Raw genomic sequence first — 14,033 nt, 5'->3', positions numbered from 1 at the left:
TGACCTGAAGTCAGCTCCCTCAAACAGAGAATCACAAACAGACTGCACTGGGGTTTGACTGACATGAAGGTCGATACTGAGTCGAGTCTTACTGTCCCCTTTCTCACATCTATGCATACATGCTTTTGCATAACGTGTGCCATTATTAGCATGACTGGAGTTTCCATTGGACAGTTTTGGTGTCTCATGAAGGCCTAAATGTTATTTCAGAGGCTTCTGGCTCAGACAAGAATGTTTTTCTGGAGAAAACACAGAGGGACAGATCTAATTAGGCACATTTTGCTGCATTTTAGCATGTGTTGGCAAGGTGTGTTTTTATCCCTATTACCTAAGGCACCTTTCAGGTCGTCTGGGATACGTCTGCTTGCTGTCCCCAGAGTTGGAACTAGACAGGGGGAAGAAGCGTTCAGTTTTTATGCTCCAGAAATCTGGAACATGCTCCCTGAAAACTGCAGGTCTGCCGCAACTCTGTTCTTTTAAAATCAAGGCTGAAGACCTTTCTTTTTGATGTTGCCTTTCTTTCAATAATTGTTAATTTCTTATACTGCAATGTCACTTTTATTCTCGTATTTTATCGGTTTTAAATTTTTTTATCATTTTAACTGCTCAAAGTGTTTTATGTAAAGCACTTTGAATTGCCCTGATGCTGAAACATGCAATAAAAAATAAAGCTGCCTTGCCTTGCCAAGGAGATCATGTTTCAGGTTGGTACGGGTGTAGCATGGGCCAATGAAGAACCCATTACATTTTGGGGCGGATCCGAACCACGAGGGAATACAAATATTATTTTTCACTTTTGTTTACATTACAAGATAGCCGAAGTCCATTGTCATGGAGGATCACTATGTTATTAAATCCACTCATATAATCCAAGCTGCCCCATTTTCTTATTAAGTCTGGCCCTGAATGTACAGATTGTGTCAAGTGCATCCAATATCAGCAGCTTTGGTGTAAAACAAAATGGATATCAGCCTTGTTAAACCCACATCAGTCAAACCCCAGTGTTCACAAGGGGCCAACTCCTCCACTAAATAATGAAACAACGGCGCTGGTAGTTAAACTACAGATCGAGACATAACAGGGGCTGCTGGAGCTCTTCCCTCATGACGGGAGAGAAATTCATGAGTGTGGGCGTCTGAGGCTGAACTCTTTTAGGTCCTGGGGGATAAAAATCACACACATTTCATTCACTCATTCATCCATCTTGGCCTTCATCCTCCTTCCTCTTCAGCACTCAGGTCCAAAGATAAAGATAAGACATCGTAGATAGGCAGAAAATTCACTCTCTCTCTCTCTCTCTCTCACACACACACACAAAACCTTTCTCTCCATCCTTTTCCCTGCCCTCACAGGTCAAAGGTCAGACATCGTAGTCTGGCAGGGCGGAGTAGATGATGCCGCCGACCGACGGAGGGCTGGAGTGGAGAGGAAGAAGCCAGCAAAAGACCGAACCTGAAAAGAACAATTTGAATTTAAAACAGCTAAAACAGCTGGCTATTTAAAAAATAATTAGTTTAAGCTTGTTGTGGACTTTATTTGTGAGGACAGCTAAAGACGGGAAAGGGGGGGGGAGAGAGAGAGGGGGAATGACATGCAGAAAAGGGCCGCGGGTCGGACTCGAACCCGGGCCACTGCGGAGAGGACTGAGCCTTAGAACATGGGGCGCACGCTAAACCATGTGAGCTTCCAGGGCCCCCCACAGCTAGCTATTTTATGATGAAATGATCGAGAGTACCCTGAGGACTCCAAAGTTAAATGTAATACTTTTTAAGACCCTTTGATTACCACCTGGGATGAAATTGAATGCCAACTTTACAGCCATGTGATGGAAAATCTGTGTGGATTTTAAGCCTGAGAAAAGACTTATTTACCAGGTAACGTTAATACAACATTTTTGTGAAGTGTGTTTGTACTCTAATCGCATAGAATTAATGAAATATTTGTCGCATTTAGAGCTCTTATGCTATAAAACTAAAAACACAAAATAAATTACATTTAAAAATAAATAAATAAATAAAATAAAGTAAAATCCTGCAGGTACCCTGTGGTTTGAAAACATCATGAATAGCCTGATGAAGATAGTCCTTAGTGGTACATAGCAAACTGTAGATGGTAAACACAGACCCACCTCGTCCGAAAACCTCCCGCAGCAGAGCCAGCTTTGGCTTCCGGGTGTGTGGAGGGTGGTGAGGCAGCTGAGAGGACGCGGAGGAGGAAGAGGAGGAGGCTGAAGAGCCTCTGTCCTTGTTCATCAGCCTGTTCCTCATCTGCTCTATGGGAGTCTCGTCTGTGATTATGGAGACCAACTGGAGCGAGACACAGAGAGGAGAGGAAGTATCAAAGAACTGTGTTTCTGTATGAGAGCAGAGTGGCAAAACACACACATATAGATAGATGGATAGATGGACTTTATTAATCCCAAACTGGGAAATGACTCTGTTACAATAGCAAGTTACAAGGACATACACACATACTCACTCACACGCAGACAGAAAATATATAAGGAAATATACTAGAAATAATAAGTAAGATAAAATTATAGCTGCTCCACAGCGATGGTCAGGGGAGAGCATTTTGAGGAAAAGGAAAAAGCGGTGAATGGAGAAGAGGAAAAAAATGTCTAATACATGAGCATTCTGTCAGCAGATGTGCCAAACATTCCTGCTCATCACGTTGATTATGCCCAAGGAACAGGCCTACTGTTAAAGCCAGGGTTGATGAGCGGTGTGTAGGGGATTGAAACTCTGAACCTCTCGCTCTGAAAACCAGTATCAACCTCGTTGAGCCACAGCTCCTCTGAGAAACCTGTGTCTCTGATCGCCATAGCATAATGCCAGGGTACACAGTGACATGTTAACCTGGGACACAAACTCATGAGCTGATCTTTTCAGACGGGTATGTTGATGCCCAGAAACATCTAAAACACGCAGGGAAGGTGTCCAAAGCACAACGGCTCATTAGGTATAAGCTGGTCACCTTGTAACTCTTGGGGCTTGAACTCACAACCTTCAGGTGACATTTCACCTTCATACTCCACCCCCCCCCCCTTCTCCTCATTCAGAACACAAGAAAAAACAGAATGTGCAAAATAATCGTTTTTCTCGATTTTGTGATCGTCACAATAAAGAATCGGATTAACTGCACAGCCCTGCCTGTAGGTGTGACTGTGTGTGTGTGTGTGTGTATGAACAGACATTGTACCTGATCGTAGAAGATGACCATGACAAACACGCCAAACAACACCGACTCCACCAGGAGGATGATGTAGTGAGCGCTACGAGATGGAAAGGGAGAGAGAAACAACAAGCAAAAAATAAATTTAAAAAAATCAGAATCACTGACAAAACTAATCCGCTAGCTTTACACTGAAACACCAGAAGTCAGCCACGTCGTCAGTTTATAAGTCAGAGTTTTCACTCCCTAGAGGACTCACACTATCAGGTGCTTGCTGGGCGTCTCCTCTCCTTCTTTCTCTGCGTCTCCTTCTCGCTCGTTCCTTATCCGCCACACCCAGGCCGACACCACCAACACCATGGAGTACAGACTGGCCATGCCTGCACACAACCATACACAACTACAATATCAGCGGCGTTACTTGCAGTAGTAGTTGTGGCAGCAGCAGAGGTGGAAGAAGTATTCAGATCCTTGACTGAAGTAATACTGAAGTATACCACACTGTGAAAATACTAAAAGTCCTGCTTCTAAAACCCTAGGGCCCTATCTTGCAACCGGCACATGTCGTTTAAATAGCAAATGCACCTGTGCCCATGTTTGTGGCCATGGGCGTGCTGGTCTTACAGGGAGGTGTGTTCAGGTGCATTCTTGGCGTATTGCTATCTGGAAGCAGCGGAAAGTGATCGCGCCATTGACCAACAAAAACCTGGTCTAAAGTGCAGCATTTCATTGTTATTTTAACAGCAAATTAGTAAAATGTGCCTAGGCTCGTGCACAGCGTGCGCACACTATGCTTGTTACACACACAGGGACGCGCAGCAGCACACAAACATGCAAAAGATTTCAAATTAAAATATTACAATGTGAAATAGTAATGCAACGTGTCTGCTTGCGCGCTTTCACTTCACTTCAGATCAGTTTCTTCTCCTGAAAATCTCTCCTTCCTGCTTAGCAAATCCGCCATCATAATAGCAATTCGCCAAGGTACAAACACGCCTGGCTTTTAAAGGGAATGGGAGATGACACTCTGATTGGTTTATTGCATGTTGCGCCCAAAACACACCTATTAGGACACTAAGTACAACCCTTTTGAACCATGCGCCTGGCGCACGGACCCTTTTTTCTGCTGTTCAACTAGCAAAAGTGGATTCCTACACGCCCTAAACGCGCCAGGCGCTTCACGCCATGCGCTGACATCGTTAAAATAGGGCCCTCATGAATTTGAGCACCACTAACAGTGTTTTCTCTCCGTTTGTGGAAGACTTAGGTGCGCGTATATGGCGGGGGATTTAGGCGTACTTCCTCAAGAAAATGTTACCCTAAAAAAAAAATGCAATTTCCCCCCATACACTTTGTGTCTCTTTGTGGGATTTTGTCTCTTTGTAGTCGTGTTGTGTCTCTTTTTTGGTCATTTGTGTTTCCTGTGGGGTTGTTTTGGGTCTCTGTGGTCATGTGGCGTCTCTTTGTACTTGGTTTGTGTTCCTTTGTGGTAGTTTTGCATCTCTTTTTCACATCTTTTCGGACAGTTATTATCACCCTATCTGTGTCTAAAACGTTGGAAAAATTAGAGCAGATAATCAATAAATAAAACTCAAAAAGCGCAAAGACAAAACTTAAAGCTAAAGAAGTCCGACCACAATCATTAGATGTGAGAAAAGTCTTTTAGTGGCATTCATTTTGCTTGGTTGGGGTGCTGCACCTAAACCTTGTAATGGTAGGGAAAACCCTGACTAATGTAATAAAAAGATGTATGTATGTATGTATGTATGTATGTATGTATGTATGTATGTATGTATGTATGTATGTATGTATGTATGTATGTATGTATGTATGTGTGAAGCGTATGTACTCACCGGTGTAGAAGAGAAACTGGATGAAATATTTCTGGTTTAGCTCTCCGACACAGTTGTTGATCCTGAGACACACAAATTACAAAAACCGGATGAGAAGAAGTTGAGGAGGTCTGATCTGTGAGAGAGATGCAGGAGGAGAAGAGGAGAGTGTGAGCCAGAGAGGATGGAGGGATGGGTGCGTTTTCTCACCAGGGACAGTGATGGTCCATGCGGCGTATACACCTCTGGCAGACGCGGCAGTGATGCGCTCTGGGAGGTCTGTAGGTTTCACAGCGACTGCACACTGTCCAGCCTTCGCAGCCCTGGGAAACAGCAGGACCACGGGTACAATTCAACCACCAATAATCCAGCTTCAGCTCCAAGGGGGAAATGTTTTCAGACTCAAACACCACATAGCAAAACCTACCTTGCATAAAATATAATGTACAGTACACAAGAGTTCTGGAACATCGCACAGATCCACAACTAAAATCACCTTTTCAATTTGGACACACTTTTTTACATCCAAGACAGGTTCTAAGTATAATTTCTCTCCTTGAAATACTTCTTTTTTTTTTAAGAGCAATAATCTCTGGCATTAAAACAACTGTAACCACTGCATGTCATCCGCTGAGAAACTAAATCAATCAATCTCGTCATAAACACATTATAACTGCACTTTAAAATGTAACGGTCATTCTTTTTTTAGTGCTGCCTTTTATACTGAATTCAATGTTCAATACAAGAATGTTGGAAATGATTTCCTTTCATTTGTTGTTTATTTATGGCAAGTAATATCGCGATATTCAACAACGTTATCGCATATTTCCCTCATACCATGCAGCCCTAATCCTTTGCACCGTGATGCTGGATTATTTGAGTTCTCTGTTGTCCTGCTCTTCAATTTTGTCACATTTGATTCTGCAGCAGTAGTTCTGCAGATTTTAGCCTTCTCTTGGCCCTACCCATAGCTTCGGAGTGCCCTCGACTGGGTAGTGGTCCTTCAGAACGGAGCCACAAGGGGTACAAGCTGAAATCTTTACCTAGGAAATGGGATCAGATATCAGATGAGCGGGGAAATGCAGAACGTTTGCTGCCGGATTATTTTTCACGCTTCTTACACGGGACATGGAAGTAACTAGAGCTCCTGTCCGATCACTGTACAATGCACTGTTTTGCACACCCTTATTCCATTATCTCTGTCATGCCCCATTGCATATTTGCTCTTCACCTGCACTGCTATCGTATCATATCTCTTTACGCTCTTTTGCACTATTCATCTGCCCTGGCATGCTCACCTTTTGTTGTCATACAATTTTTGTCCATCTACTGATCTACATCACTATCTAGTCCACAATCTGCACTAACTGTATATTGACTGTTTACTACATCTCAGCAGTGATATAGACTATGTCTATTCATGTATATTGTGTTATTACCATATCACTTTTGCATATCCATCGACTTACTTACACCTCAATTTGCGCCGCCTTTGTAATGCCTACTTAATCTGCACTTTATGTAGCCTATTGTATTGTGTATTCTTGTATTGAATGTGAAACTGTATGTTGTCTTGCACGCTTATGCTTTTCTTGGCCAGGTCGCCGTTGCAAATGAGAACCTGTTCTCAACGGCCTACCTGGTTAAATAAAATTTAAAAATGACTGACACTCACAAATCGTCGTTTAGATGAAGCTTTATTGACATTGTGAGTAGCAATTTTTTCTGAAATGCCTGTTGATTTTTAGAATGTTTGCATGATTATTTGCGAAGATAGGCTATATTTATGTTATTTTTTTAATTTATTTAGAATTTGTTTACAAGGAAAAGCCTTATTGAGATCAAAAATCTCCTTTACAAGACTTTCCTGGCCAACACAGCAACTCCGACGTTGGGGACAGAGAGAAAGAGTAAGCCTTTCGAATATGTGCGACAACGCACAAAACGGAGAGGTTGTGGTATGTGGATCACATAATGTCAATAAAATAGGGAAAAATATCCATCACAATTCCCCAGAAGTCAAGTCGATGTCTAATTATTGCTTGTTTTGCTGGACCAATATCCAAACATCCAAAAGATGTTCAGTTTACATAGATGTAAAACAGAGAAAAAACAGCAAATCCTCATATTTTAGGGTTTGGCATTTTGGTTTGAGTTAAATGCCTGAAACGAGTAATCGGATATCAGAATAGGTTGTTAATTCATTTTCTGTTCATCCACTGATTCTTTCAGCACAACGTGTTTAAATTTTTTTTTAAATTGTACCTATGTATTTTACAACACCTGTCGACCGACGTGATCAACAGAAAACGTTTCGTTTCCAGTTTGTAAGATCACATGTTTGAACCCACAGAAGGTAAAGAAAAGACAGAATCAGGATCTAAACAAAGTTTTCTGTATTTAGTCGAGCTATTATTGGGAATTTTTCCGAAATAAGGGCCTAAGGCCAGATAAATCTGACTCCTATTATTTAATTCCCGCGTCTTCTTTATTGGACTTACATTCACCATGCACATGGATCAATCAGAGACGATGAGTTCAGTCAGCCAAATTTACTGAGTCCAGCATAAGAGTTACAACACAATTGTGGGTTCACAAACAGTGTCTAAGTTTCCGTAGCGAAAGACAGAAAGTCGAGGCTTGGTTCACCAAGATCTCTTTCGAAGTGAGCTCCGATCTATTCTCTCCCTTAAGCTTCTATCCTCCCCTCACAGGGGGCTGTCTTCTAGTTTCTAGACAGAAACTGTTATCTTCAAAAACACACACGATAAGGTCGAGGCCTCTGTGTGGTGCAACTTCCTCGTCTGTTCTCGTAAACTGTTTTTCTGCTTATTTGTCTGGTACACAATGCACTCTTATGCCATAAAAGGCTTACACTATAGTTTAAGCTTAACTTTCTATGCGTCAGAGACATTTCCTTGAACCAGTTCCTCAATGACTGCACACAGCTCTTTTGCAACAAGCACAAATACAACTTGAACTGCTAATATTATACACTATATAGTCATACATAGTGCCCATCACTGTGTTATGCGACACTTACGGACCGGCTACACTGCACGCGCAACGTATAAGTTACATTCCAAAACTACGCTTCCACTATAATCAATGAAACTGGTGACACCGGGCAGAGAGCAGCACATAGTGGTGTCTGTATGTATTTTAAATTAAAACTACCAATATACAGGAAATGACTTAATGACTGAGCATATTGGCAGTTCCATTTTGAGAGTGTCTGTTTTCATTTCTTGTTTCCCTCACCTGCATCCTCTGATAACAGCTGACAGTAGATTGACGTTTCACAGCGCTGTGCCGGCTCCAAAAAAACAACAATCAAAAAGCTCTCCGTCTCGCCTGTGACTCACACAATCCTACGCCGTGTGTGCGCTGCAGGTGTAGCCGGTTAAAACATACATTCCGCGGAACATCCGCTCCACGAATGGTCCACATACATTACGCATTCAATGTAGCCAAAGCGTTGCCGTCGGAGATTCCGCCCGATGTCCCTCTTTTCGTCGCGTGTCCGTGACCTTCCGCTTTCTTTGTGTTGTAATTTTAAACTCCGGTGGATTTATGAGGACTATGGTTAACAGCTCCTCAGATCTCTGCAGGGTAAATCCAGACAGCTAGCTAGACTATCTTTCCAATCTGAGTTTTCTGTTGCACGACTAAAACAACTTTTGAACGTACACACGTTCCACCAAAACAAGTTCCTTCCAGAGGCTATTTTGCAGCGGCACCGTGGCTCTGCCCGGCGCTTAGCGCCGTCCAAGATGATTAGGATTGGTTTAAAGAAATGCCAATAAACCCGAACATGTTTCTCTCCCATCCCGGAATGCTGTGTGGACTTGCCAGACCTTCCTCCGCAGCGCTATGGAGGAAGGTCTGGCAATGCGAGGCTATGCAACACTTTACAGACATCTGTCATTAAGCACAAGTATATAATTACAAGCCCAACAGCAGACATAAGTACAGCTGCTCAGATGTAAATACAGAGTCACAATGAGAAAAATATAGAGTTGTTAATAATATACTTATAATCAGAGAGAAGCTCTCTATTATTAGTCTTCAGCTCGCTGTTTAATTCTCGACAAAAATACAGGCTGGAAAAATCCACTTTAATTCTTGGATGAAAAACGTATTTGACACGTAGTTCTGTGTTGTCATATACTAACGGTTCCTAAGCATATTATGAACAATTCGTACTTGACTGAGCAGTCAAACAACAGACTGAACTTTGTGTAATTAGTAAGATTAGAAGGATTAGAAGGATTCTTTGCGACTCACCCGGTCATTCATCCGAGTCGACTGGGAGCGAAGGTCTGAGAAGTCTATGGCGGTCTCAGGAAGAGGCACAATACCTGGACAACACACAAACACACACATTAAATTGAATGAAGCGGCTTAGTTTTTGGGGTTCTTTTCTTGAGCGTTTCTCCCATTTCCTACAGTGGCCCTGAAACCTCAACACACTGCAAATAGACAAGACATAAGCACATTAAAAAAACGCTGCAGGTAGCAGCACACACGCTGTTGGATGCTGTCCTCCTCTCCTACTTCAATGCCTCATGAATCTCTCTCTTTCTCTCCCCTGTCTTTCACTGGTTGAAGCCTGAAAATATTGTAAACAAATTAATAACATAAGTAATTCCACTGGTGGGACTGTTGCGCTCTGTTTCAGACTGATACCTCCGGTTCAGGTTGGTCCTCATCCTCAACCTTCCGCGGCCTTTTTCAGTCGCGGAAAATACTTTTCAATACTGTCTGCTAAGAGTCGGTTCGGTGATTGTGAATGTGTGATTGTGTAAAGGTGTTCACGAGATAGACACCAACCTTTCGTGAACTTGTGAATATCGCCAGCCGTCTTCTCTCCTTGATGGAGAGTTGGAGACAGACGCTGTGTGCAAGGTTGGGCTTGATGTTGTTTTAAGCCTCCAACGTCGCCTTACAGGCACTAACCCTCACCGTAAACATAACCATTGCCGCGCTGCCTGGAAGGTGACGTTGGGGGCTTAAAAAAACAAAAACAACACTGCACGGTGGGAGGAGCTGTGTGTGTGTGTGTGTGTGTGTGTGTGTGTATGTGAGCGAGATACAAGTGACAGAGATATGGAGGACAGCAGGGAAAGGAAATGCAGAAGAACACATTTTAAAGTTTAAAAAAAAAAACGCAATGTGCGGCGGCCGGTGTTGATAGTGAGGCGCACCGCCACACAATAGTCTATGTGTGGGAAACACTGCATGGTGTTCGTCAATATAAAAGATCATTTATCAACTGAAGAAAGTCTCAGTTAGCCATAGGTTTGTCGTATGACCACTTAGTTTTGTGTGAAACCGCTCCGTGAACTCGTCTCGCACAATTTACGTCACCTAGCTTGATGCTCAACTTGCTCGCTAGCTAGCTAGCTTAGCTCTGTTCCACAACACATGTAACGTTATCTTACCTGATGGGTTTTATCCAGTCAAGTGTTTTCAGCAGATAAGCAAAAGAACAAGCGAGATACTCTGCTCATTAGAGTAACGTTACATCCCCGGTACGATACACACAGACATCGTAGCGAGATTATCTATTAAACTGATGAACATCATGTGTGTAATTCATGGCTCAATTCAAGCTGGAGGCGCAGCACCGATGCTAACACTGGCATCGGCGCTCACGGTGCTTCAAAAGAATTGGGCATCATCGGTGTTTTGTCATTTTAGAATCGAAAGGTATCGCAAGTATCGGTTCTCGTGACATCCCTATTTAGGATTGATTTTAAGGATTTTAAGATCTTAGAGTATTTATGACTTTTAAGTGTCTTCCTGACCTGGCTCCAGATTTTATTTTTGACCTTTGAATCCCAAAATTATAAACCTTTGCGTACTTGTCTCTTCCAGAGACAAGTGAAAACTTAAGAGGACAGAGCTTTTGCATTCTGGGCCTTGAGGATCTGGAACCACCTGCCAGATCAAGGAAAATAAGGTTGTCTGAGTCAGTGGCTTCTGTTATAAGTCTCTTCTAAAAACTAACTTTTTTAATTTCTTGTTTACTCTTTTTTTTTTTATGTATTTCATCAAATAGCTTTACGGTGATTTGATTTATGTTTTCTGACATTAAGTTTGTTTTACTCTCTGAGTTTAAGTTTGTGATCTCTTTGTGTTTTAAATGTGTTCTGTTTCTCATTGTAAAACACTGTAAATCTGCTGTGAAAGGTGGCACGCACGCACACACAGTTTTTATTGTAAAGCACTTTGTAAGTCTGTTGTGAAAGGTGACACACACACACACACACACACACATCCACACACAGACAGACACAGACAGACACAGACACACACCCCATCCACACACAAACACAGACACAGACCCAGACACACAAACACACACACACACACACACACACACACACACACACACACACACACACACACACACACACACACACACACACACACACACACACACACACACACACACACACACACACACACACACACACACACACAGTTACTGACCAGGGTCGGAGAAGACAGCCTTGCAGTGGCAGGCCAGCAGCAGCAGCAGAATCAGGTTGAACACTGCTCCGTGTAGAGTACACCACACACTATCGGAGAGTTGGAAAAGGAGACTTAATGCACAAAACAGCTTGTTTATTACCGTGACAAAAACATAACATGTTGTTTTATCGATTCTTGCGTTATGTGTTGCAACTAATCACTTAACCTGCCAGAAAGAAGCGAAACATGCATCTTCCAAGTTTGATGTTTTGTCCAACAATTATATAAAACGTCTCTTTGGGTCAGAAAAATATTTTTTTTTAAATGACGTGCTTCATGATGGAATAAAGTGTAAAGAAAACACAGTGAGAAATGACACAATAACTACACATATAACTATTAAAAGGGGGGAATGTGCACAGGTGGAACTAATAACGCTGGTAATTGCTGCACGGCATTAACAGTAATAGCTAAAACAGAGGCATCGTTAATGTACCACCTGTGCTTTTCCTGCTACATCCTTGTCCACTGAATGCAACATCGATTCATTCCCCCATTTCAAACTGCAACTCAAAACACATCGGTTTAAAACTGCCTATTCCACTTGGTGTCAATTGCTCTGCCTCGTTCTGTTGTTTCTATTTTTATTTTTTTGCTGCTTTTAAATGTCTTATGTATCCCTGTACGATGTCCTTTAGTGCAGAGAAAGGTGCCTTTAAATACAATGTATTATTATTATTATTAACACAATGCAGAGTTAGACCCCCGGCATGGAGAAAATAACCATTTAGGGAAACAAAAACTTATGAAAATAGAAATACAACAGCTAACTAACTACATTTAGACAACATTTAGAGAATGAGGGAAGAGGCTGTAAAGTGTCCACTGAGTGGTTGCCTGTGCTATTAATTAGTAATGCTCAGTGGTGTAGACTAATGTATTGTAGTGGGTATACTGTACTGTATATTGGCCAGAATCTGCCTTTAGGGGGGGGGGGGGCGGGGCCTAATCATAGTGGGGGGATCTGGCTGTCCTCCCCCAGGGAGATTTTGAGCACCAACAACTTCATTTCCTGTATTCGGATACACTTGTATGCACCAATTTATGGTGGAAATACATTTATTTAGCCTATGCGAAGAAAAAGAACAAAGATGACAATTCAAAATATATCAAAAATATAATGGAAAGCATGTCGTTGCGTGTCATTGGGCATTTTTAAGTGGATATATGGAAATCCAGGAGCTTTCTTAGTGGGTATACTGCCTATACCTGCGTATCACGTAGAAGACACCACTGGTAATGCTGCTTTCTTAAACAACTGACAGGTTATGAATGTGACATATGATTTTAAGGATCGATTTAAAGTTACTTCGAGCGAAAGTTTGAGTTTTGCCTGTTTATTGGTAATAATAGGGCAGTTGTAAAGCCCATAGCGTTGCTGTCTGTTATACCCACATATTCCACTGATTAGTTGGATTTTGTTCTGTAATGAGCCAGCACCTTAAACGCCCTCTTAATTCATATTAAATGCATTTGGTAACATAATTTCTCCATCTCCCTCTCCCTCTCCCCCTCTCTCTCAATTAAATCAATTCAAAGGGGCTTTATTGGCATACAATTTTCAATAACAATGTTGCCAAAGCATCGAAATACAATTTGTTCAAATATTCGGACAGTAGGCACGCAATAAACATTAATCTGGAATCTGCAATGCAATTACTGCCATCAAATACTTCTTAAGTTTCAAAAAGCCCTGGTTATCTTGTGTGCAATACATCAATAATAATAATAATAATAATTAGATTATTATTATTCCGTTTTTAGCCTGAGACGTGTCACTGTTAACTAAAGAAAAAATGAGCGATAAGTATGATTACTAAAAAAGTATAAATAGTAAAAAAAAAAAAAAAGAATATAATATAGCAGTAGGCTAAAATTTGAATGAAATACATAGTAATTAAAGCACTGTATTACATGTATCAGTGACTTAGGCTACAGAAGGCTCCTGTAACGTGACAGGTGACTGTTTCAGATCTCAGCTAGTAAACACATTAAAAACACGGTGTCACCTCAGTACAGAACTGTGACAAACACCCACCTAAGTAGATATAAATATGTGTTAGTGTCAGAAAAACAAGTTATGTATGGGAGAAAGAAAGCGTGAGGAAGCTGTCGGACTCGTCTGCTGTCAATGAATGGAGACTGAGCAGAGAGGCAGCCGCCATGTCGGTTATTTTAACGTTTTCAACGACATAAAAACACAAAGTACAGACCTGTCCGTGTAGGCTGGGAGGAGGACATACTGTATGACCACGTAGTCTGCGTAAAACACGCTGAAATAAGTCAAAATCAGACAGATAACACCGCAGGGGTCTCGCTTACAGCGCAGGAACGCCATCTTCTGCCGGGCTCCGCCCCCCCTGTCCCCAGCTTCCGGGTGACGTCATGCTGAAACCTGATGCCGCCTTCATGACCGTAGGAAATTATGTTTAAGTAATCCTTAAAGGGCAAGTTAACTAAGTTATTAGTTGTTCTTGATCTATAAAA

General features: G+C 41.9%; 1 protein-coding gene across 1 annotated transcript; it reads right to left on the bottom strand.

Moving 5' to 3' along the window:
* Positions 1–583: 583 nt before the first annotated feature.
* zgc:77880 (zf-DHHC domain-containing protein) lies at positions 584–13,917 on the bottom strand. The gene is made up of 9 exons (XM_039823137.1): positions 13,760–13,917; positions 11,505–11,593; positions 9,294–9,367; positions 5,217–5,329; positions 5,028–5,089; positions 3,434–3,554; positions 3,202–3,274; positions 2,129–2,306; positions 584–1,452 (listed from the first exon to the last, which is right to left on the bottom strand). The coding sequence occupies exons 1-9, from the start codon at positions 13,882–13,884 to the stop codon at positions 1,361–1,363; spliced, it is 927 nt and encodes a 308-aa protein (XP_039679071.1). The 5' UTR covers positions 13,885–13,917; the 3' UTR covers positions 584–1,360.
* Positions 13,918–14,033: the final 116 nt, after the last annotated feature.

Source organism: Perca fluviatilis, chromosome 14 (assembly GCF_010015445.1).
Source record: "Perca fluviatilis chromosome 14, GENO_Pfluv_1.0, whole genome shotgun sequence".
In the NCBI taxonomy this organism is placed as follows: Eukaryota; Metazoa; Chordata; class Actinopteri; order Perciformes; family Percidae; genus Perca; species Perca fluviatilis.
The sequence above is the reverse complement of the archived record's forward strand: the minus strand, read 5'-3'. Positions and strand labels throughout refer to the sequence as shown.

Coding starts and splice junctions, on each gene's coding strand:
- zgc:77880 (XM_039823137.1), bottom strand. CDS start 13,884: ATGGCGTTCCTGCGCTGTAAGCGAGACCCCTGCGGTGTTATCTGTCTG. Junction 11,594..13,759: donor CTCCCAGCCTACACGGACAG/GTCTGTACTTTG, acceptor ACTCTCCGATAG/TGTGTGGTGTACTCTACACG. Junction 1,453..2,128: donor GCGGGAGGTTTTCGGACGAG/GTGGGTCTGTGT, acceptor TGTTCTTTTCAG/GTTCGGTCTTTTGCTGGCTT.